This window comes from Neolamprologus brichardi, chromosome 5 (assembly GCF_056152115.1).
Source record: "Neolamprologus brichardi isolate AB-2024 chromosome 5, ASM5615211v1, whole genome shotgun sequence".
Lineage (NCBI taxonomy): Eukaryota > Metazoa > Chordata > Actinopteri > Cichliformes > Cichlidae > Neolamprologus > Neolamprologus brichardi.
In genome coordinates, this window is record NC_142108.1 from 277,019 (window position 1) to 303,344 (window position 26,326).

Consider the following 26,326-nt stretch of genomic DNA (forward strand, 5'->3'; position numbering starts at 1 on the left):
GTCTGGATTAAGACCCCAACCAGCCGTGTGTGCAGACCCGTCACAAAGGTATGCCGTCTTCAGGAGACCTTTGACCCAGGATGATGACAATTTTGACACAGCGTGACATAACTTACTTTGATTTGACTTTAACACTAAGAGAGATACATCACAGACTGACTATATTTAGGCTATGTGCTGGTAACCTTTGGCCTATGACTGACTGACCATGTGTGGACAGAAGAAGAGAAGAAAAGAAAAGAAAAAACGACTTCGGTGGACTTTTTGAGCATGTTATGTTGTCTAACTGGGTGTCTGTGATGTGATGTGTACGTCTTGAGTTATGGTGTCCAATATGTAATTATTACAGTACTGATTAGTTGCTGGAATGTGGTTGATAGGCATAGCTTTGGGTGTTGGTGTGAAGTCGACTGTTGCTGACCGCTCAAGCCTGGAGTGTTGTCATCACTGTTGTTTTGGATGGATTTTAAAAATTTTTGATACCATATAAAGAAGTCGTAAATTGAAACTGAATTGCATTACATTGGCCTCTAGTATGACTGTATGGAATCTGGAATCTTCCCATCCACCTGTTAGTGACCCTCCATCTGAATTATTAATATTAATATTAACAAACTAGCAGGTGGAGAAGGCCCCTACTGGCTCATATCTATGGGGGTGATTTCTGCTAATAACGCCCATTGTATATAACATCCGAAGTGCATAGGGATAAATCGCAACTGCTGAAACTTTTTGGAATAGGGTTTGCAGATATTTTTTTTCTTTGAGTACTACAAAGAAAACAGATTTCACTACTTGGGTAACACAGTGATACAACTGTTAGCAATGTCACCTGAAAAACATTTTATGACATTACCTTTGCCAACCACATCAGTGTCACTGAAAATGGTGAATATGAGCTGATTTTTCCACAGGTTACTCATCAGAAACATTTTATATTTTATATTAGTATCTGGTCTTCTCTGTTATCTTTTTTAATGACAGTCCTTGTGACTGTCAGTCAAAAGGAAAGTGAAGTTTGAGGTCACTGAATTTATCCTTTCCCCTGTTGCAAACTCATTGTCAATTCTGCCATCTGCTGACATACAACAGCAACTGGAGAAAAACTCTTTGCTGCTTATACTGAATGGGCTACACTGTACTGAAGTCCTTCTATTTAACACAATGATAAAAAAAAAAACCACAAAACTATTTCATATTCTCATAATATCTTTTAAGAGATATGCTTAAGAGGTATTCCAGGTTGATTTGTTAGCGTCTATTGGCACTGCACTTCATATAAAATGTGCTCGGACACTTGTGTGTCAGTGTGTGCATTTAAAAAACAAAACAAACCCCCCAAATATGTGGTGACGTACACCAGAGAGGGCAAGTAAGACCTAACCTGATCTGATGGGGACCAACTAACAAAAATGGTCAGAGTCAACTGGTATTATGGGAAAATATAATCCAGTTTTGAGATCCCTTCCCAGACGCCTTAACGCCCACTCACACCCTGGGCCATCTGACCTCAGGAATTCGCATGATAAGGTGGGGCCAGGTTTCACAATGAACCCACCCGAAACTCTGGCTGATTGGGACCCACACCCAGTTCCACACCTTGGCTCAGGCGATTAGAGGATCATCAGGGGGTCCTTTTGTCCCTCTGTGGGGGGACACTCCCACTAGGGTTATATCTGGGACTCTCCACCATTTGACCTTAGAACTGAAGAAGCCTCTCGGATGAGAGGTGAAACGTCTTCAAGTAACTTAAAGAAGTCCAGACGCTTTTCTTTGCAAGCTCCTTTGACCACTGTTTTTCATAACTAGATAAATAGCTTAGAACATAATTATAGCATACTTGTTAATGGTATGCAGGTACATTAACAAATTCTACATTTTCAGGTCAAATTATCACTTGGGCAAAGATAGGCAACTATCCATGTTCCCCAAAGAACCATATCATAAAAATTATCACTCATTAAAATATAGCATAGATCATGCAAAGCTTGAATGTGTAGTAGAAGCTCAACAAGGGGCTGCATTCTCCAATCTCCATTCTTGTCACATCTTAGAACTCAGACTTGTGCATGTATTAGTACGTATCATGTATTAGTACATGATATTACCAAAAACCTTCTTTTTCTACTGATTATTTTGAAATGAATGCCCAGATCAAAAATCCTTTGTGCCAATTTCTTTTTTTTTTCTTAACTTTTCTACATAAGTAAAAGCCACTTGTTCTGATTAATTAATCATTTCAGGAAATAGTAAAAAAATAACTATAAATGTGGTCCAAAACCTAAGGTAACCATTTTGAATGTTTGTGATTCTTACCTAAGAAGTTAAGGCTATACAACATGTCTCTTTCACCCACTTAAACAAGCAGTTTTTTCTTCTTTTCTTCTTTTCTTCTAACAGTAGTGCCACTTGGGTTTAGTACCTTAACCAAGGATTTTTGGCATTAGTTGGCTAAGTGAACCACCAACCTTCCAAATTTGTAGATGATCTGCTGTATCAGGTCAAGAAAAAGTCCCTTTTAACAGGAAGAAACCTCCAGGAGAACCAGGTCTTCTGCTGCAACCAGTTGGGAGTGAGGGAAGGAAGACAGGACAAAAGACGTGTTATGGAAGTGAGCCAGAGATTGTGATACAACATACAAGAGAAGGGCTGAAATGAAAGAATGAAAGACCTATAAAAAGGCCACAGGCTTTTCAAATCCTAAATAAATTAATACAGAAAGCGCTTCTTTTATGTATAAATGAAATTGAGTATGTATGACTTATGACTGAAGAAACAATAAACAGTAAACCACTAACACTAGTAGACTTTGCCACTAACTAATAATAACTTTATCATTGTTCTAATATTGTTAAAATACTTTATAACATATAAACCGTTAATGACGATTAGAAAACCTAATTACGTATTAGTATGTCCACATACCGTCACCAAAGCCTGTACAAATGACAACAGGTCAACAACGTCATGACGTCACCCAGCGTTACTTCAGCCCTGAAGTAGTTCGAGGCGCTCTCGTTCTGTCCTGACCGCCTAATAGAGAAGCTTTATTTTCTTTCGATAGTGAAAACACCAGCGAAGAACGGAAGCGAAATAACGGGAAGAAGAACTCAGACTGTGCGCTTCTGTTCAGAAACCCGGCAACCATGGGAGCGGTTCTGGGGGCATTTTCTTTCGCAAGCTGGGTAAGGTCTAATGCTGCGACTCAGAAGTGAGGTTTTTACAAGCGCCTTGATTTAAAGTGATGAGAAATGTAAGGTGTCGTAACAACCTGAAGCTTAGACAGCAACAGGTAGTAGGCTAGTGCTAAAGAACATGGACACACTCAGTTAGCTGCTATATTAATTCCCGTTGTGTTCTGTGATCTAGCTCAGGTTTGTTAAAACAGTTATGGTTTCGGTGACGTTTCGCTGTATTTTGATTTTATCTGCAGAAATCTGAGAATTCCCCTGAAGTAGCTGCCGCGTGAGGAGCAGTTCAAATATACGGCACAACAGATAGTTAATCCCAACGCACTTGGTCATCTGCTGGCATGTGATTAACTGGATTAGTTGCGCTTTGTTACATTATCATAAGAACACAACAAGCGTCGTATTTAGAAATGTCAGTAGATGAAACGTAGAGAATGAAAACAGTGTCTTTTTATATAAGGCAAGAGAGGAATAGCACTACATGGATACGCAATTAGGACGAGAGCAAATACCACAAATATGTCTTGTAATAAAGCATTCAGTTTTTCACAGAGCTGTATTATCTGTCAATTTAACAACTTCATTTATACAAAAAGACAGACACAAGTAAAACTATAAAAAACGGTATTAACAGTATATTTTCTGTCTGGTTTTATGGTTGAGATCATGATGGCCAACCATTTTCAGGCTGTATGTTTTCTGGCAGACATTGTCAAGGCCAGTCTGCAGAAGAACTAAGCTGACCTTGTCTGGCTGGCATACTTGTTGACTATCTTCCAAGTATCGTTATCACTTGACTCCACATCTGGTATTAGTGTATATGAGAGTCCATGCAGTGGTTTACTGTAAATGAATACATATGCTGTCTGACAATGTCAGGCTGTGATTGTTTGTTTTGTTTTTACTACACCAAAACTTTATCAGTTTAGTCCAGTTATTTTTCTACGTAAAGACACTAACATACATATACATATAAAGGTTAGCATGTAGTACTTGCATTATATTACTGCTTCCCACAATCATGTGTCACGTGGGCAGGCCTGTGGGCACAGCCAAGTCCAGCCAAACTAGACTTAGAAACTTTGGAGTAGCAATATACATTTTACATAACGCTAAACAAATATTTTCGTGGCATATTTTCAAAGCTTTAGAATCAATGTAGCTAAAGTATATATTTGAAGAGGAGTCGCTGTGACAAATTCCTGCCCACAGGCCTGCTGGGTCTGACCACAAACACCACATGCTGCCTGTCTTAAATAGCTGCCCCAGTTTTAACAGTCTTTCCTGGGGGTTTTACTGCAACTGATAGCTCATTAAATGAAAGTGAATACTGAAATTTTGATACATTTAGGTACACATATTACCATACTATAGTTTGATACAACATCACATGATTCTGTAGCTTTAACTGTTAATGTATATTGAATATTCTCCAGAAAGCCTGCATGCCCATAGAGGGCATACAGTGTCTTTAATTCAAGAGGTAGAATAGACCACTTGCATAAAGTTATTGGTGCACATGTTGGCAAAGTGCGTCTCCTCTGTCCTCATAACATTTAAAGCATGTTCCCACTGTGGTCCAAATTAATGTGCCTTTACCACAAGGTAACTTAGCAAAGTCCAGTAGTTTCCAGTGAGTAAACCACATTTGCTTCCTCCACTTTATCTTTCTCATACAAATTATGTATCTTAATACAAATAAAAAAACTGGTCTTGTCAAGGGGACCATTTGACAAAGCTTTTTGAACTTGCCATTCAAAAGTCTCTTTTCTTTATCACTTTCTGCTCACCATACATATTGTTACTGCTGCGTCACTTGCAGACATCCTGAACTACGAAAGTGGCCAAAGTCACATACTGTGCGTGAATTCCTCTGTGCATTAATTGTGCATCAAAAAACAAATTAAATAAATACATATATACATATAATATAATATATATTTGCAGCATCTATTCTGGCAGTCAGCAAGCTGGTTGCCTGATCGGTACTGATATGCTATTGTGGTACAACTTGTCATATTTGTTCCATCCAGCATGAAAGTTGATTGAAGTAGCATTTCATTTCATTTGTGATTAAGAATTTTATGCTAACAAGTATTCTATTTGTGTATACCTTTTACCTTTTACCTTAATCTTAAAGTGTATATTTGTTTCTTACTCTTCTTATATTTATTGTTTGTCTTTTGCACTGAATGGAACTGGAGCCTCGTTGTCTCGTCTCTCTGTATACTTTACTGTATATAGCACAGATGACAATAAAGTTTACTTTAACTTTGACCACAATAAATACAACATACAACAATATACCATTCAGAAATGTTGTTTTATTAGCCTGTGCTTAAATAAGGGGCTTTACAGGACTGCTTGAATTTCTTTTTGTCATATTTTAACTAGCCAGTACTCATTTTTCACGTGTCTGTTCAAAATTGCAGGTTCTGATTCAATGTCATGGTAGGAAGGGGTATTTAAAACTTCAGGCTTTTGTCTTTAATATTTTTTGAGACCTAACCTCAGATTTCAAAGTGTGGGAAAACATGCTGAAAGTGGGTCAATAGACATTTTTCAATAAATTTTATCTTGAAATAGATTTGATATATGAAGATGTCGGCCCAACCTTTGCAGCTATAACAGCTTCAGCTATTGCCAGGCAGGCGGGCAGCATAGACACTCAAGTTTGTGAATGCGATAACTTAAGAAGGAAGTCACCGAGGACTTTCAAATCAATACTATAGGTGCATCTACTAGGAGGCTGCGGGGTACCACTGGTGCTTGCCAATATTTTTAAAATTTGTGTTACTATCCATACATGTGTGGAGAGAGACAGAAACATGTTACTGTTTGCAAATATTTGATAATCATAAGAAGAAGAGCCCAGCCTGTTGTTCTTATAATATTATGTTCATATTAAATGAACAGTAACTGTAACATTAGTTAGTGACTAGGCAGGCCCAATGACTTTTATCTGTTTCTCATATAAACAGGTTTAAGTGGCTCATCTTTAAGTACCAGCTAGAAGTCTTAATATCCTTCTGTTCAGTACAGTCAGAGAAGCCAAGGTGTTTGAACTATAGTATTTTTAATTAACATTCAAGCTCACTCAGTTAGTTACCAAACACCAGCTTTCCCCCGACAGCTCACTTCTCGTCTTGCCTAGCAAACTAAGAATATTAATTTACTCATTATCTTAGAAATCACACATTTAACTTACAGAAAAAGTGAGACAATGAGGCCTCAGGTTCCACGTGTCAGTTAGTCCAGTTTACTGCAGAATACTTTACTCTGTCAGTTTGCAGCAGTTGGAAACACTCAGTGCTTCTGCTTTATTTGCAGTTCCAGAAAAGAGATACATACAAGTTTCTCCATGACAGCAGCTGCCAATAAAGGCTCTCATCATTAATTATATTCAGGCAGGGGAAAACAGGACATGGGAAGGACTGCTGCAAACTCATTAGGATTAACGAAGTAATTTTCACAATAAGAGTGAAGGAAATGTCCAATAATAAGTCAGTAAGTCAGTACAAGAAAACACAGCAAACTTGTGACAACTTTTTAACCTGCAGAAAAAAACAACTTAACGAGGGATAATTTGTTTAAAGTCTCAGAACCACACAAGCCAATCTGCTTCATATGTCCTCAAGCCTGATGGCAATAAAGCAGTCACTTTATGACACAACATATCAGATGGCACAGTGGTCAAAATACAGAGCGCTCTCAGTGCAAAGTAGTTTTTCTCTGAATGTCATTGTCTCTAATTGCCAGTGCTGTGCTGAGTCATTGAGTGTTACTCAATGAGACGTTACAGTAGACTGTGTACAGCATAACAGCACAAACATCAAGATCAGTCTATACTGGCAGTTGAATAGATGAAAATCTAAAATAAATGATTGAAATATTTTTCTAAGTTACTAAAATGTGTTGTGTGTGCTTGTTGTCAGTACTGGAATTTAAAAAACAAAAATCCAAAGGTTTAGTAAAGTGCATTATTGTATTATGCGGTAAATGTTTGATTACAAACATGTATATGTTGTGTTCTGACATTGATCGCTTACATCTTTCCTTACACATATCCCTGGATGTTCCACTTTTGCTTCAAGTGCGATTTTTTTATTGATCCTCCAGGTGCCGTGCCTGTGCAGCAGTGCTACGTGCCTGATGTGTAGCTGCTGTCCGAGCATCAGAAACTCCACGGTGACCAGGATCATCTATGCCTTTATAATGCTGATAGGCACCATCGTTGCCTGCATCATGCTGTCACCGGGTGTGGATCGGCAGCTCAAAAGGGTAGGAGTTGACCATAAAAATACCATAAGATAGACATTTACATTCACAATAAAGTTTGCATTATTTAAAGTTAAAATAAAGTTATAATGGTTGAAACTGGTGCATAACTGATGCAAAAAATGAGCATTCATGCAAAGCCACCATGAGATTTATAACACGTGCACCAACACAATTTGTTTCTCGTTTAAAACAATCGTTGACAATTGTTTAAAAATGGATAAATAAAAAGTGAGGCTGACATAACAATGTTGTTTCCTCATTAACTGTGATTCAAGTAAAGTTTGTAATCAAAGTTCATATGAAAAAAGAAAAAGAAGGAAACAAGTGGAAGACAAGGAGCAGATGACATGTCATAACACAGTCCAATCCAGATTCATAGCTCCCAAGAAATAGTACCAAGAAATTAGAATATGTGATAAGTGATGACATCCAGCAATAACAGAAGCTATTTTAATGAAAGGTAAAATCATTTAAGATAAGGAAAACTTGAATATGTATAAACCGAAGCAATTAAATTAAATATCAATCTGTCAATCCTTTCTGTGTCCGGGCCGGGTGAGGTTTCCCGTGTTGGGTCAAATTAAGCCGCAGGCTCCACACAGTATTTTCTTTCTTTAATTTCATTTTTTTTCTATTTAATTCTGAGCATTTTTTTTAGCTTATGGTGTTTTGTAAAATAAATAGTCAATAATAATAATAACTATAATAATAATAGTACTTTACACCTTATTTACTGTTAGTAAAAAGTTAGGATTAAAGTGGAGATGATGATAATTTTGATGAAAGCCAAACCGCATGTCAGCACAAGTCCAGGCCTCAAACCATCTCCATCAAGAGTGCTGTGCGTGAACAGATGCCTACAAACCTCAGTGTACTAAAGCAATTTTATAAAGATGAAAGAGCCAAATCTTCTCCTTATCAATGTCAGAGACAGATAAAATCTTGTAGAAAACCTATTACATCATTGCTGCTAAAGACCTGAGACTGGAATAGAGACTTTGCTTTATCTGACTGTAAAAGAAGCTCGATCATCACAACCCTAACACCACAGCCCTAACTGGCCCCTTCTCGGAGTAGACATCAGCAGGTCACAACGCTTTGACATTATAACAATCTGATTGTTCACATGCAATCTTGATCCTGGACAAAGACTATTATGCTGAACCAGTAACAACAATATCATGAGGATATATCAAATATACCATAAAAGACAAACACAAACTTCCCTGCTGTGTATATATTGTCTGAGTCTCTCTGTTCTTTGTCATGTTGTTGTCATTTGTTCCCTTCGAGCTATGTTTCTTTCCTAGTGCTTAGTTTGTTCCTAGTCTCAATTTTTGAACTTTGTTCCCTGAATTACGGCAATAAAGCTTCCTGTTGAGTTTAGCTCTGGTTGCGAGAACAAATCAAATTTGAATTATTGGTGAAAAAAAACAGTAACATCCTTCCTACAGAAGTTAAGTACTGCAACTGGAGATATTTATTTAGATGGCTTCTCTCTAATTGATCTCTTTGAACTTTAATAATTACTTTCACCATGCCATCAGCATGTCATTTCAGTGAGGAGAGATCATTAGAAGGAAAGTGGAAATGATGTAAAGCTTAGATTAGAAAAAGGTTTTTGTTGTTTTCATTAGTTATGTTTTCATTAGTTATACTTCTTAACAAATCAGAATCTGCAAAGGTCGCACTTTAGAAATTTTGAAATCATAATCAGCTAAGAAAAGTTCAGGTGGTGCATCCGTACTTCTTATGGCCTCAGACAGTGGACTCTTTGTACCTGTCCTGCTAAATCAGTGCAGGATTCAGTACTGTTGACCATAAGATTATACGAGACAGCGTGGACCACACTGTTGGATTTAAAGGAAATACACTGAACTGCTTTGAACCATGTATATCTAATAGATTACAGTTTGTTCAGGTAAACAGGGTGCCTTCTTCACATAACAAAGTTAGTAATGGAGTTCCACAGGGTTCTGTGCTAGGACCAATACTTTTTTTATACGTGCTTGAGGCAGTGTTATTAGAAAACATGACATACATTTGACCTGTAATTTTCTTCTACTAAATTCTGATAAAATTCAGGTTATCGTACTTAGTATTAAAAATCTTAGAAAACATTGTGTCTAATCAGACACGTATTTCAAAGGTGGCTCTTCTTAAAAGCCTTATGTGCATATAAAAATCTCGTCTGGATGTACAGAAAACAAGGGTCTTTCTCTGATTTCTGTAGATCCCAGGCTTTTGTGAGGATGGGGCAGGTTCGTCTGTCCGTGGTCTACAGGCGGATGTCAAGTGTGAGATGTTTGTGGGGTACCAAGCAGTTTACCGTATATGCTTTGGAATGAGTATGTGGTTCTTGGGGTTCTCCGTTCTCATGATAAACATAAAGAACAGCAGAGATCCACGTGCTGCTATCCACAATGGGTAAGTACTGCAGTAAAGCTAGCAACATGTAAATATTTTTACCAGCACAGTCCTACCAATCCTAAGGTTCAGTTTTAGACTTTTTTAAACCATAGCAGGTACATAAACACAAAGCAGCCATAGATCATTTGCATTTAAATATCGCATTTCCAGGCCTTCACTGTGTTTGCACTCTAGTCCACCTTGGCTCTTTAACACTGTGAGGTTGTAAAATGTAAATTATACAAGATGTGTTTTAGCAGAAGACCTTTGTTTTTTAGTTTACAAAGTTTTAAAAATGCAACAATAAATATTTATCATAGCTGTCCGATGTCATTCTAGCACATATATAATGTCCATTATCATATTTGGCTGTAAAGGTCTTATTTGGTTTTATTTTGGTCTCACCAGTAGTGTGTCTTTCAAGTTTAAGTGTAAGATCAGCATAACATAAAAAAAGTAATAGTGATAAATTCTAATAAATTCACTAAATAAGTATTAAATAAATACATGTGTGTTGCACATTCATATCAAAATCAAAGTGTGTTTGGACCTTTCAGGGTAACTGATTGGACTCTGGATATACAGTGGGTTGCAAAAGTATTGGGCCCCCTTGAACTTTTCCACATTTTGTAACATTACAGCCACAAACATGAATCAATTTTATTGATTGACCAACACAAAGTGGTGAACACGTGAGAAGTGGAACGAAAATCATACATGATTCCAAACATTTTTTACAAATAAATAACTGCAAAGTGGGGTGTGCGTAATTATTCAGCCCCCTGAGTCGATACTGTGTAGAACCACCTTTTGCTGCAATTACAGCTGCCAGTCTTTTAGGGTCTGTCTCTACCAGCTTTGCACATCTACAGACTGAAATCTTTGCCCATTCTTCTTTGCAAAACAGCTCCAGCTCAGTCAGATTAGATGGACAGCGTTTGTGAACAGCAGTTTTCAGATCTTGCCACAGATTCTCGATTGGATTTAGATCTGGACTTTGACTGGTCCGTTCTAACACATGGATATGAGATAAGATAAGATAAGATAAAACTTTATTAATCCCTCGGGTGGGTTCCTCTGGGAAATTCGGTTTCCAAAAGCACAGCACCGACAGAAGTTACAGAGCGTGAGCAGAATATTATATATACATACACACACATATATAAATACAGAGACATATATAAATAAAATATACGAAGGGGATAAATAGAATAAATAGGAATAAAAATAAAAATACAAGTGAATTGCACATTTAAAGTATTGAGGTCTATTGCACCGCTGATTATTAACAGAAGTATTGCACAGTGAAGTGAAGAGGCACTACAGCATAGTTGTTCCCCCCTCCTTTGTCCCCCTGTCTCCCCTCCCGCTCGCCTCCAGAGAGGAGTTAAACAGTCTGATGGCATGTGGGACAAAGGAGTTTTTAAGTCTGTTGGTTCTTGTCTTTGGGAGAAGCAACCTGTCACTGAACAGACTCCTCTGGTTATTTATGACCGTGTGCAGAGGATGCCCAGCATTGTCCATAATGTCCAGCAGTTTCTTTAATGTCCTTTTCTCTGCCACTGTCACCAGAGTGTCCAGCTTCATGCCGACCACAGAGCCAGCCTTCCTGATCAGTTTTTCCAGCCTGGATGAGTCCTTCTTTGCTGTGCTGCTCCCCCAGCACACCACAGCATAGAACAGTACTCCATCAACCACCGACTGGTAAAACATCCTCAGGAGCTTCCTGCAGATGTTAAAAGACCTCAGCCTCCTGAGGAAGTACAGTCGGCTTTGGGCTTTTTTGTACAGGTGCTCTGTGTTGCATGACTAGTCCAGTTTGTTGTCCACCCACAGCCCGAGGTACTTGTACTTGTTGACCACCTCCACCTCCTCCCCCTCTATCTGAACCGGCACTGGACCTGCTCTGGACCTCCCAAAGTCCACAACCAGTTCCTTAGTCTTTGAGGTGTTGAGTTGCAGGTGGTTTGTGTGACACCATGCGACAAAGTTCCTCACCAGACTTCTGTACTCCTCTTCCTGGTCATCCCAGATACCCCCCATGATGGCTGTGTCGTCTGCAAACTTATGAATGTGGCATAATTCAGACTTGTAGTCAGAGGTGTACAGGGTGAAGAGAAGAGGGGACAGCACAGTTCCCTGTGGTGCTCCTGTGCTGCTGACCACAGTGTCAGACGTGATGTCCTTCAGCCTGACGTACTGTGGCCTGTCGGTGAGGTAGTCGGAGATCCAAGCGACCAGGCAGGGGTCCATCCTGTTCAGTTTTTCCTGAAGCATACAAGGCTGGATGTATTAAAGGCACTGGAAAAGTCAAGAAACAGGATCCTGACCGTGCCTTTTCCCCCATCCAGGTGTGAGTGGGCTCTATGCAGGAGGTACAGGATGGCATCCTCCACTCCGACACCCGCCTTGTAGGCGAACTGTAGTGGGTCCTGGCATGTTGTACCTGTGGTCGGAGGAGGTTGAGGAAGAGCCGCTCTTCCTGAAAACTGGAGTGAGACAGATGAGATGTGACGTCAGTGCCACCGGTCGGAAGTCATTCAGCTCATTGGGTTCCTTTTGGTGACCGGACAATGCAGGATGTCTTCCATAGGGCGGGCACTCTCCCCAGTCGCAGACTGAGATTGAAGACTCGTTGTAGCGGCTCCCCAAGTTCAGCAGCACACGCCTTTAGCATCCTAGGACACACCTTCTCTGGACCTGCTACCTTTCTGGGGCGAAGCTTCCTCAGTTGTCTCCTGACCTGATCCACTGTGACACTGGGAGATGATTGGAAGGGGGGGGGGGGGGGGGAGATGTCCTGCTGCTGAGAGAGGGATTGGGGGAGGGGGGTGTCATCATAGTGTCAGGAAGGGGGGAAGCGAGGGAGGTAGGGGAGTGGGGAGAGGGCTCTGTAGTAAAGGTGAGGGTGGGGGTGGGGGGGTTGTGGGCTGGTCAAACCTGTTGAAGAAGTTGTTGAGTTCGTTTGCCTTCTCCACAGTCGTCCCCCCCCCACTGTGCTTTTCTTGGTGTTGTGGCCTGTGATGGTTTTCACACCATTCCAGACCTCCCTCATATTGTTCCTCTCCAACTTCTGCTCCACCTTCCTCCTGTAGGTGTCCTTTGCTTTCCTCAGGCAGCGTTTCACCTCCCGCTGTGCCGCTTTCATGTCCTCCTTCACTTTGCTCCTGAAAGGCTTCTTCTTCATGTTGAGGACAGCTTTGACTTCCTGTCTTACCCACGGTTTGTTATTAGGATAACACCGTACCGTCTTAGCAGGGGCGACCGTGTCCACACAAATGTTTTGTTTTAAACCATTGTTGCCCTGGCTTTATGTTTAGGGTCATCGTCCTGCTGGAAGGTGAACCTCCGCCCAGTCTCAAGTCTTTTGCAGACTCCAAGAGGTTTTCTTCCAAGATCGCCCTGTATTTGGCTCCATCCATCTTCCCATCAACTCTGACCAGCTTCCCTGTCCCTGCTGAAGAGAAGCCCCCCCAGAGCATGATGCTGCCACCACCATATCTGACAGTGGGGATGGTGTGTTCAGAGTGATGTGCAGTGTTAGTTTTCTGCCACACATAGCGTTTTGCATTTTGGTCTCATCTGACCAGAGCAGCTTCTTCCACATGTTTGCTGTGTCCCCACATGTTTGCTGTGTCCCCCACATGGCTTGTGGCAAACTGCAAACGGGACTTCTTATGGTTTTCTGTTAACAATGGCTTTCTTCTTGCCACTCTTCCATAAACGCCAACTCTGTGCAGTGCACGACTAATAGTCGTCCTGTAGACAGATTCCCCCACCTGAGCTGTAGATCTCTGCAGCTCGTCCAGAGTCACCATGGGCCTCTTGGCTGCATTTCTGATCAGCGCTCTCCTTGTTCGGCCTGTGAGTTTAGGTGGACGGCCTTGTCTTGGTAGGTTTACAGTTGTGCCATACTCCTTCCATTTCTGAATGATCGCTTGAACAGAGCTCTGTGGGATGTTCAAGGCTTGGGAAATCTTTTTGTAGCCTAAGCCTACTTTAAATGTCTCAGTAACTTTATCCCTGACTTGTCTGGTGTGTTCTTTGGACTTCATGGTGTTGTTGCTCCCAATATTCTCTTAGACAACCTCTGAGGCGTCACAGAGCAGCTGTATTTCACTGACATTAGATTACACACAGGTGCACTCTATTTAGTCATTAGCACTCATCAGGCAACGTCTATGTGCAACTGACTGCACTCAGACCAAAGGGGGCTGAATAATTACGCACACCCCACTTTGCAGTTATTTATTTGTAAAAAATGTTTGGAATCATGTATGATTTTCGTTTCCACTTCTCACGTGTGCACCACTTTGTGTTGGTCTTTCACGTGGAATTCCAATAAAATTGATTCATGTTTGTGGCTGTAATGTGACAAAATGTGGAAAAGTTCAAGGGGGCCGAATACTTTTGCAAGCCACTGTATAACTGTGAAAGCAGATGAGATATTTGATTGAGACAGTTTTCCTGAGACTTATGACAGTAACAATCTGTTTCAGATTTTGGTTCTTTAAGTTTGCTGCCTTGGTGGCAATTACAGTTGGTGCCTTTTACATCCCTGAACGGCCTTTCACCTACAGTAAGAATTTGTATTTAAAATCCTTGATAACTCAGATCTCTTTTACACACAGATTTGTTAGTTTGTATGAAAGACGAGTAGTTCAATTACTTGTGTATTTGTGTTGTCGCAGTATGGTTTGTCATAGGCTCTGGTGGAGCCTTCTTTTTCATTCTGATTCAACTGGTGCTGCTGGTGGACTTTGTCCACTCCTGGAATGAGTCCTGGGTTGACAAGATGGAGAATGGCAACTCCAGAGGCTGGTATGCAGGTCAGTGACGCTGGCCCAGTTACATGCTGTATTCATCTTCTAAATACTGTTACATAAGCGAGCACTTACTCTGAATTTTTTTTTTTAAAAAGCGTGCATATAGCACACACAGATTTCACAAATCTACTTTCAAATCAGTTTTTTGGTTTCAGCTTTGAACTGTTTCTACCTTATATTTTTAGCTCTACTGGCTGTCACGATCCTGAACTACATCCTGTCATTAACAGCTGTTGTGCTGTTCTTTGTCTTCTACACGAAACCCAATGAATGCTTCATCAACAAATTCTTCATCAGCTTCAACATGTTGCTCTGCATCGTTGCCTCTGTTGTCTCAGTCCTGCCAAAAGTCCAGGTGTGAATACACGGCATGTCTGCGATGCACAGATAAACATAAAACAAAAACAAGACACACTAAGCACTGAAGATTCTGCTTTGTGTTTGCAAATGTTTGTGCTACTAGCATCATGTCATGATGAGCATCTATAGTAGCATCTACATGGAATTGATGCTAAGGCCCCTTTGCTGATTTTGACAGTGTAAAACGGAAAGACAGAATAAACCTGAAAATGTTTGGATATCTCTCTCTTAATTCTGTTATTTCAAAACATTATGACTGTGTTTTGTAGCAGCTTGGTTTAGTTTTGCTATAGGAGATAATATTGAAAAGTAAACATAGCTCTTTTGATAACATTTCTACCAGCTATTTTTGTGCAAAACTAACTGAACCGTGTTAATGCAATAATAAAATAATATCAGAAGGGAATAAAAACATTATTTAAGTCTAAATTTTAATTCTAATAAATGTACTCAGGTTGAATTAATCAATTAGAACAAGAAAAACTAAAAAAAGAAGGAAAATTAAAAAATAGCTGTATTTTCTTTGCCTCAAAACAGAAACATGAGTACAGTCAGGGGTTAAGGTGAGATTCAGCGGGCAGGGAACCCTAAAATCAGTTTTACAGATAGTGACAAAAAGCACAATTCACTCAATGTACTGTGATCAGCTGACCTGCTGCTCAAAAAGAAAACACAACCCACTTAAACTGCCCACTATGGCACACGACTGCGCCTCTTTGTTCTCTTTTATGCGATATCCCCTGGTGATTAATGCACGAGCATGATTACCTTTCATTTTTTACTGTCTAGGCTTAAAATTGATGTGTGAAGGCCAGTGATGTGAAACGATAGCTTCCTTCAAATGCATTAAACCAAAAGTAACAAGCCTGTTTTGAAAATGTAAGTAGTAGAAAGTACAGATAGTAAAAAGTTATCAGGAAAAAAAAACATTCATGTTAGAGTTTAGCAGAACAGGTTTTCCCAAGCTACCCACAAACATTCCCACTGTTGCTGGCCTTTTTTAACCATCTAGATATTTTCTAAATAATAAACAAAGGTTAATTTTTGTGTTTGGAGTGCTTAAACAGTAAACACAGGATTATGACTTCTTTTTATATAGTACATATGTACAGTTTCAGTTCAAACCTGTGGGCAGTAAATACTTGGCACTGATAAATCGTATCTGTGTATTTGCAGGAGTCTCAACCTCATTCAGGTCTACTACAGTCTTCTTTCATCACCTTGTACACTATGTTTCTAACCTGGTCTGCCATGACCAATGAGCCTGGTGAGACTGTTTATATTGTCTGGGAATTTCAACAGACTCAAACAATCCTTTATCTGTATATATTTATGTTCTTCTCCATTCATTTCAAATAAAATATCTTTTTGTCTCATAACCTTAAGATTTATTGCTTTTTGGAAAAGCTTTGGGTTATTTTGTTCAAATTGCACCTAAGCTAACACAGCATGATGTAGTTAATTATTATTCCATAAGGTATTTATACATGAAGTATTGCAATTTTAGGTACTATTTTCAAGTTAATTTCACAGAGCTCTTAAAAACATATCAGTTGTGCACCACGTGTAATGATATAGAGTATGTCTCCAAATATGTCTGTGTCAGTTTGTGTAGATTCAAATATTGTGTTTGTTTTTGAAAGTATTTTTAAATTATTATTGTTATTGTTTGTTTTGCTGATCTCAGAGCGGGAATGCAACCCCAGCCTGTTGAGTATCTTCCAGCAGATCGCAGCCCCGACCCCGGGCCCTACAGAGACCGAGAACCAGACAGCCACCATGGCAATGATTACCACAATCACTGGGACAGAAAAACCTGCCTTTACATCTCCATACCTGCAGTGGTGGGATGCTCAGAGCGTTGTGGGCCTCATTATATTTATCTTGTGCATCCTGTATTCCAGGTAACATTGTGTAAAGCTCTTTGAGTGCTTTGTTAGAGTAGAAAAGCGCTATATAAGAACCCGTCTGTTTTACCTCTTTTTACTGTAGACTGCAGTGTTAATGAGCATTAAAAAACATGCTTACAGACTGATGCAAAAAAATGATTTTGATCTCTGTAGCCAGTTTCCTTCATCATAACAACTTTTGCAGTGTACCCTTTTCAGTTAATGGTCACCTCACTTCCTAATGCTAGCTAACAAATTAGCATTTCCTCATTCAAATGTAGTTACCAAATTGTTACCATACCAAAATACTTACATTGGATTCTGTTCATCTGGACTTAGCGTTTTCAGTGGGAGAAACGTTTCATCACTTATCCAAGTGACTTCTTCAGTCTCAGCTGACTGCAGGTTTCCCCAACCTTATAAACAGGAGAGAAGGACAACTGCTGCCTAAGCGAAAACCTGTTGTGATCCCGTATGTGTCAGGAGTATCGGAACAGTGGAACAGTTTTTTTTTCTAAACACCGCGTCTCTGTGGCTTTTACACCCCAAAACACACTGCGCCCAAGGATTGGATCCCCCGACACAAACAGAGTAACAAAGTGTACGCTGTTAAGTGCCAGGAGGATTGCCAGGATCTATACATCGGAGAAACCAAACAACCTCTGGCGAAGAGGATGGTACAACACAGAAGAGCTACCTCTATTGCAGTCTATTACAGGCTGTGTCCTACAGGCCAGTGGACACTCTTTCAATGATGAGGATGTAACATCCTGGACAGGGAGGAACGCTGGTTTGATTTTCATTTACATGAAAAGGGAAAGACCATCTCTGAATTGAGGAGGGGGCCTAAGGGTATATCTTTCGCCATCTTACAATGCTGTGATTGCAGCCATTCCCCAACTCTCTGTGAATGGTACTCATGGCCATTGATCAGTGGTCTTTGATCAGTGGTTGTTGATCAATGGTCATGAGAATGTGCATAATTATGATGAAGGAACTGACCTCCCAGCCCATTGTTCCTTCAGTGGGTTGGTTTCAGTCATTGTGCAAATGTACTGTTTAACAGAAAAACAAAGAAACTCTGCATTTCGTAGGCCTGGCAGAAAGTAACAGAGACCAGGTCAGCCACACAGTGGGACACAGAATTTCCTTTCCTAAATTAAAAGCACAAATGAAACTAAACTAACAAATGAATCTGTGGGGGGGGGGGACCACTGGACCCTCCATTCCAAGTGGGGAGTGGAGGAAGACTGGAGGGGGTACATTACCAAAGGCCCATCTAAGCTGTGTTTAGCGCATTGAATTTGTGGGATTAAAATGTGCTCATTGGAGAATGTGGATTAGGTTGTTCACATGAAAATAACAACATGGGCTGTTAAAAACTGGTTAAGCTGCTGTTTTGTAATGGAGCTGAACTATGAACTGGCTATTGTTCAGTCAGTGAGACTAGTTTAAAAAGGCAAGCAATATCTGGATAAACTTGATTTAAAAATATGATCTCAATTAAATTAAAAAGTTAAAGTTAGCAGGGGCTGTCTGTGAGGACATAGTTCTGGAAACCAGGGGAGATAAGCTAAAACTGGTCAAATATGATCTATTTTTTCTTATGAGCAACCGAGCAGCAGCACTGGGCAAGCAGACAGAGAGGACTGACAGAGACCAGTCCAAGCAGGAGGAAATGAATGACAATCGTACAATCTCTCACAAAAAGAAAAAAAAGCTTATTTTTCAATAAAAAGCAGAGAAGGGAAAAACAGTTTTTCACCACTAAGGTTATTTGCTTTTCAAACCTAAAATCCTAAAGTTTTTTTCATAGGGCTTAACATAGATGGACAGATTCCCAGGCTGATCAGTAAACCCTCTGATGGAACTACCAAAAAGGACAATTTCTGTTTTATCCACTATTTATCATACAGCTAAAGGAGGTTTTGTGCCATCCCGTTCTTAAAGTCCTGAAAGCCTATGATGATGCTATCCAGCCTGGAGCTGTCAGACCTGAGAGGCAGATATAGTTGAATATCATCAGCATAGGAGTAAAAGGAGATAATAGGAAACACAAAGTGCTTTTCCATTTACCATTTCTTCAGTAACTTAAAAGTAAAGAAAATTGAATTAAAAAGAAAATTAAAATCATGATCTGGACCAGTGGCTCCCAAACATTTTTTGCTTGGCCCCCCTTTGTTTTACAAGAAAAGAGATTTTTTTAAAAACTTCTGCCAGGTTGGAGATTTTTGCAAACTCAGTTTTTGCGTTTACGTGTGGACGACTAGAATACGGAGTTCGTCATGCAACGTGAAAGGTGTGTGCCTTTTTCACGTCACGCTGTGCGCCACGTTATTGTTTACATGAGATGAATTTCTTCAATGGCGGATAGATTCAAAATACTGTTACTGTTAATCTGACTATCTGCAGTTTTTACACGCTTACACACACGCAGCTACTGTCCGTCCATTTAGAAAGGCAGAGGTGTCATGGTGTAATTATTAGGGATGCACCGATATCGATACTGGTATCGGGTATCGGGGCCGATACTGTAAAATGTTTGTGTACTCATACTCGTAAAAGTTAACCGATACCATGAACCGATACTAACTTATTTCATTAATCAGAGGGTGGCTTGTCATTTCTGTTGTAGTTTTTTAGATTGGCCACTAGGGGGACATCCCGCCCTAAACAGGCACAGGGTTAGGCGAGTGAGACTGACGGCTCCAGATAAAAAAGAGAAACTGGAGGCTGCTGTAGCTAGGCTAAACAAAATGTCAGCAGTGTGGAACAGCCAACTTTAACTCAGGTTTTGGAAAAGCGAAGAAAAATGTCAAGAGAAAATCCACGGGCAGTTAAAATAACAGAGGCTCAACTCATTTTATCGCTCTGGATGACCAGCCAATGCCGGTCGTGGAAAACATAGGATTGCACCGTCTTCTCAGCATACTCGAGCTGCGATATGAAATTTCCAGCCGCCCACACATCAGGGAGATAATGGTGCCAAAACTTTCTGAAGAGGTAAAGGCAAGCAGTGTGTGCGCGATGTCAGTTCTTGGTTTAACGGCACAGTGGACTGATGATCCACGGGCAGATGAGGAGTTCGTCAATGGCAAATACTTTCGTATTTTGTTTGTTTGTTTACAGTATGGACACTCTGCAATAATTTAAACGTTTATTTTATTCTCAAACCTAATTTGTATTTATTTTATTCCAAACAGAAGTGTTTATTTATTATTCTGAAAGCTCGAGACAGTGCCAATAGTTCAGTGATATTTTGTTAAATTACAATGTGGAGACTCTGCAATAATTTAACAGAAGTGCTTATTTTTCACTTGAAATTTTTTTGTGGTCATTTTTATTAAGATTTTATTTTTTATCGGCAGAGAATAAAATAAAACCTGTCTTCCGATTCATTGCATTTGTGTGTGTGTGTGGTAGAAGTATCGTTTTTGTACTCGGTATCGGCAAGTACTCAGATCCTAGTATCGGTATTGTATCGGTTTGTAAAAATTGGTATCGTTGCATCCCTAGTAATTATTTGTAGTGTAATAATATTCAACATTGCTATCAATACATTTTTCAAAAAATGCCTCTCTGTGCAAAATTGGTGCAAAAAATTGGTGCCCCTCCCCCTCCAGCAATGGCTCTGCGCCCCCCACTTTGGGAACCTCTGATCTAGACAGAACAATCAGTGTGAAATTTAGAAAGATGTATTGCTAGTTACTAAAATTCCTGGAATTTAAAAATTGCAACACTGTGCTGCTATTGGTGTAGAGTACTGTTGTAATTACTAGTTATGGTTCCTCACCTGATGAAGGGTTAACCATTTCTAAGCCTTCCTTGTTAATGTGAACTGTGTTTGTGTCCGTTATTTTTTCATACTGTGATCCTAATACTTGCTTTTCTTTCTTCTTCATCTCTGTTTTGATTCCAGCATTCGTTCATCCAGCAACAGCCAGGTCAACAAGCTAACTATGGCATCCAAAGATTCAGTCATCCTCGCTGAGGGGGGCAGCACAGCAGAACTGTCAGAGGAGTCGACAGGGCCCAGACGGGTGGAGGACAATGAGCGGGACATGGTCCAGTACAGCTACTCCTTTTTTCATTTCATGCTTTTCTTGGCCTCACTGTACATCATGATGACCCTCACTAACTGGTACAGGTCAGTGGCTCCCTTCTCTTTTAGCACAACATCTAAAGTGTAGTTTGAAGTGTTTGGGTGGTCAATAATCCTACAGTATATATATGTGAATGGTAGTTTATTTCATTTCCTTTTTATACAGTGTGTGAAAAAGTGTTTGCCCCCTTCCTGATTTTGTATGTTTGTCAGACTTAAATGTTTCAGAGCATCAGACAAATTAAAATGATGGCCCTGTGTGAAAAAGTAATTGCCCCCTAAACCTGATAACTGGTTGGGACCATTAGCAGCAACAACTGCAATCAAGTGTTTGCAATAACTGGCAATGAGTCTTTTACAGCGCTGGGGAAGAATTTTGGCCTGCACATCTTTGCAGAACTGTTGTAATTCAGCCACATTGGAGGGTTTTGGAAGGAAGCTGGTTTGGAAACATATTTGGTGATGCTTCATCCTCTGCATTGCGTTTGTGTGCTAGCAGTGTCCAAGCATTCGTCTTCTTTTCTTTCTTTTTTTCAAGAGCTCACAAAAGCATTCTGGGGGTCTTTTGTGAGCTCTTGGATGAGTCGTCGCTGCATCCTTGGGGTAATTTTATACAGACAGCCACTCCTGGGAAGCTTCACCGCTGTTCCATGTTTTTGCCATTTGTGCCATTTGGCTCTCATTGTGGTTCACTGGAGTCCCACAGCCTTAAAAATGGCTTCATAACCTTTTCCACACTGAAATATCTCAATTACTTTGATTCTCAGTTCTCCTGAATTTCCTTGGATCTTTATTTTAAAACCTTTATTTAAAAACTGCATATTATTGTCAAATATTTACATTTGTTTGATGATGTGAAACATTTAAGTGTGGCAAACACTGTTTCATGCGATTGTATCCATTCAGATGCATGAACCAGACTGACAGAAACTAAACAACAGAAGGGATAAATGTATATGAAGCAATGCATTCAAAATAGGTTATAAACCAAAACGGGGTTTTTTTTGCATCCAATTATTTTTATGTGTTATGACACAAATGTTATGGTTGACCATGAGAGTCACAGCCTGGCACTAACATAACCCAGAAAATGGTTTAAATATCCAGAATTGCCCTTTATTGGTGTCTGCGGCTGGTATTATTCGGTCAAGTAGTACCAAGAAGAATGAGGACAACAATGGTCTACTGAATTTGCATATCAGTTTCATCTTTTGTTTTGACCTCTTTTTTGATTATGATCTAGTTTTCTGTGCAGCTGTCAGTCCATTGTGCTTTTATTTATATTAGGAAATTCATAACTCATTGTTAAAACTGTAAATGGTCCCACAATGTTTCATTAGGGGTTTAATGGCACCATATAAGCCAAGCAAAGGCATTTCTTACTGTATAATTGATATGCTGACTTTATTTTTCTGAGGTGCAGTCTTGCAGCTAAGAGATTTTGTGATTTCTGCTTGAACAAGTTAAGGAATTTCCTTCTTAAAGTAGCTTTCTCAGTTTTTTATAAATATATTTATTGCATTTTTTTTTGTTCTGACAGCCCTAATACAGACTACACCATAACGAGCAAGTGGCCAGCAGTATGGGTGAAAATCACCTCCAGCTGGGTTTGTTTGGCTTTGTACACATGGACACTGGTGGCCCCCATGGTCTTCACCAACCGAGATTTCAGCTGATCAGCCAGTCTCCACAGCGTGCTCTTATTTTTTGTCTGTTTTTACATTAAATTTGTCAATAATGCTACTGTCAAGATGGACTCAGGTTTTACACTTTTAGATGGACTGAGTTGATTGTGTATGCTTCCAAAGTGCCCTAACAGTTGCTTCAGATAAAGATTTTTACTGTAGAGATTTCACACCAGTCACATCACTAACAATAGCAATATATTGTTGTATTTTTGTACTTGGGTAATTTTCTGGTTAGAGCAAACCTTTTGGATTTTTGTTATTTTAAGTCAGCTAGATTTTTCTTTATCTTCTTCTTCCTCTTTTTTTTTTTTTTTTTTTGCTGTAACCCCAATTTATGGTGAATGCTTAGTTGAAAAAAAAATTCTCAACATCATGGAGTTACACCTATGACTTACTGTGGAGCTGGGGTGAACTGCATTCACTACGAAGAGGATGTAGTTGGCTGTTCGACCTTCATATGCCTTATATGTCTGAAAAATGTTAGAATATTAGATAACTGGGGAGTATGTGCATGAATGTCGCAGACATAACTGCAATATGACCAAAATCAGCTCAAGTTTCTGCCAAATGTAAACGGACCTGCAGGTCCATCAGACCTGAAGATGTCAGGTGGTTTAAAAATATCCTTAGAACAAAGAGATACAGGCACCTCTGAATAGCCTAGAATATCTTTAGTATTTATTTTGATTATTGTTGTAAGAATGTGTTTCTGTAATTTTAAAAAGATTTAAATTTTTAAGAAAAGGACTCTATAACTGAATAATTACAGATGTTTGAGAATAAAAAATCTGAGCATTTGCCTTGTGTTCCAGATTTACCCAGTGTGGTTAATAAGTTATGCATTCTCTGTAATGCATCTGCAGTTTGTGATTATACTGACCTACTATATAATCGTTTGCTTTGCTGTGACTCAGAGATTCAGTGTGCTCATCTGTCACAGAGAGGAAAAAAAGCCTTCTGAAAGTCATCAAGTCATAATTGGTTCCACACTTTTTTGTGTTACTAACTAAATGTTAATATTTTCCAAGGACCACTGTGTTTTTTAATTTTTTTGGTAAAGCTGTGTACTTTGAACCTTTGTTATAACTCTCAGCAATGTGCTGTAAATGAATAAAGGCACATCTGGAGCTTTCTGTGTGCTTTTGTTTTTGAGACACTTGGATATAAGCAGCACCAATACAGCTCAATTATTACGTGTTAACTTACTGCTTTGCAGTGTGCCAGAGAGCAGTAATTCCTTCAAATCAGTTTGATACACCAGTACAATACCAGTAAAATACTAATCTTTCTGAGAAATAAACATTTAAAACCTGGTACAAATAAGTACAGATAACTGTTTTAATCTCTTTCGACACTTTTCATAACAACTTAATCTTTTTTTAACCATTTGGATGATACGTTAAATTGACAAGCAGCGCCCGGCAGTCCTACGTTTTTATCTGAAGGGATGTCAAATGCTATCATTCTTCTGTAAAGTAAATTTACCTACGGGTATAAGTAAAGTAACCTTAACCTTAAATCAGTGGCAGATTGGCACTGATTTAACAGAGCAAGGCCACTGCCTCTTCTTTCACCACCCTGAGATCAGCTACAGTTTCCACTTGTGCGGAAAGACATCCAGCAAATAAACACGCTTCAGAGATTTATCATTGTGACAGATGAGTTTCCTTGGTGATATGGAGAAGATGGCATGTGAAGAGATTGTAAATAACTCCTTTTATTAGCAATGATGGACACGATGATGGAGAGGGGACACCAGCTCTGACCATCTGTCTAATAAAACAGGCAAATCCAGGCTCAGCAGCACTTTCAGAGTAGCATCAATATGAAATTAATAATAATTTAACATTTCTGCATCCAGCAAGAAGATATCTTTTCATCTATAGTAACTAAAGTATAGTTACCTTCTTGTGACGTTAGGACACAGGAGTATTAGGTTATTGTGTACATGTTGGTAAGCTGTCTTGTGGCAACTGATGAACTGAAAAAATGAGCGTGCTGTGCGTGCAACAGCGCGACGAACATTACCTGTCCTTTTATTAACTGCACAGGGTGTCATGGGTCTGTAGCTCTGTCCACTGTTTTAGGGAACATATTTCGTTTTAAAGTAAGTTACAGGGCTTTCCCTGCTTTACCTTACCTGATCACGGGCAGGGCGTAGGTGTTGTTCTTACCGTTCAGCTGACTCCTCAGGACTTGCCCGACCCTCTGCAGGTACTTGGTGGTTGCAACTTTCCTAGCAGCTTCTTCGTGGTTGCCATTTGCCTGTGGGATTCCCAGGTACTTTTAGCTGCCCTTGATGTCTGCAATGTTGCCTTCTATTTGTACTGTTATTTCACAGTAGAAGGTAAATAAAACTGACAAAGCCAACCTAGTAGATTTAGTCGAATTGTTTTGAACCAATAATTTATAAAATCAAATGGCTATGAACCTCGAAACAAAAGAAATCAGCAAAATACTAGCTTTACTTTGCCAGCAGTATAATAATGACATAAAACTGCTTCAATAAAGCATTACTACATTTTCTTCTTTTAAAAAAAAAAAAAAAAAATTCTTCTTTATTTTTAATCTTGGGTTGCTTTATCACATATATCACCAAATGGCAGAGCTTGGTCCAGATCCAGACGAAGTGCTCGTTCTGTCCAGACTAATAATCAGTGACAGAATAAATTTGCCCGTAATACATAAACCCAGAGCACTGTTTTATCAGTACACCATAAAACAATAAACCAGTCCTTACAGTAATCGCCTGTTTACGTAGTTAGGTAGAAAAGCCAATCAAACCATAGCTTACTGCAGACACAAAATAGAGAGGAGCAGACGTTGCGTGCTTGAAGGTGAAAAAAGTTGATTCAGAAAAAAGAAATTTTAAAATTGAAAAATAATATTTTTATTATTTGCAAGTAAGGCCTGAAGTTCACTCTGTTAGCCACATGTGTCCTAATTTGAACAAAAACTTAAATATTACTATAATGAGATGGAAATATATGATTTAACCCTAATCCATGGATGAAAAAGACTTGAGATCTGGACCTTGTTGTGAAAGAAATCTTAGTAACCGGACCTGTTGGGTTTGTAATAGATTACCCCTGCTTTATCACATCATGTAAATTTTCACTTAATTAAAACGACATTGTGACACTGTAACTGAAATACACAAATTATAATGAAATTAAAATAATAATTTTTAAGGAATTAGAACACACTTACTTGCTGTGTTTCAACATTTAATTCTGTTAACAGAAAACAACAACAAAACAATTGTCCCTGTCTCAACAATCTTTGTAACAAAACTTGTTGTTTGCAACTACAAACTACAGTTTGCTATACAAATAAAAATGTTCTGCACAAACACAATAGAACAAAAAAACATGCAGCAATTAGAATACATATAGGAACATATAGCAATGAAACCAAGGTTACTCAAAACTTAGAGTAAATTCAAAGCAGCGTGTGCACTGACTGCACTAACTCTGCAGGTAGCTTAAAAGGTAGAGCCTCTAGCATCACCTTAGAAGAGTTAGTTTAATGGCTTAATAGTTAACTGACACTGTTAACTATATGAAATACAATATTGTGT

General features: G+C 39.2%; 1 protein-coding gene across 1 annotated transcript; it reads left to right on the plus strand.

Moving 5' to 3' along the window:
• The first annotated feature begins 3,008 nt into the window (after positions 1-3,008).
• On the plus strand, positions 3,009-23,825 carry serinc3 (serine incorporator 3). Its single transcript, XM_087840451.1, has 10 exons — positions 3,009-3,185; positions 7,311-7,472; positions 9,706-9,899; positions 14,381-14,460; positions 14,573-14,710; positions 14,893-15,062; positions 16,244-16,334; positions 16,755-16,971; positions 20,876-21,103; positions 22,599-23,825. The coding sequence occupies exons 1-10, from the start codon at positions 3,147-3,149 to the stop codon at positions 22,732-22,734; spliced, it is 1,455 nt and encodes a 484-aa protein (XP_087696577.1). The 5' UTR covers positions 3,009-3,146; the 3' UTR covers positions 22,735-23,825.
• Positions 23,826-26,326: the final 2,501 nt, after the last annotated feature.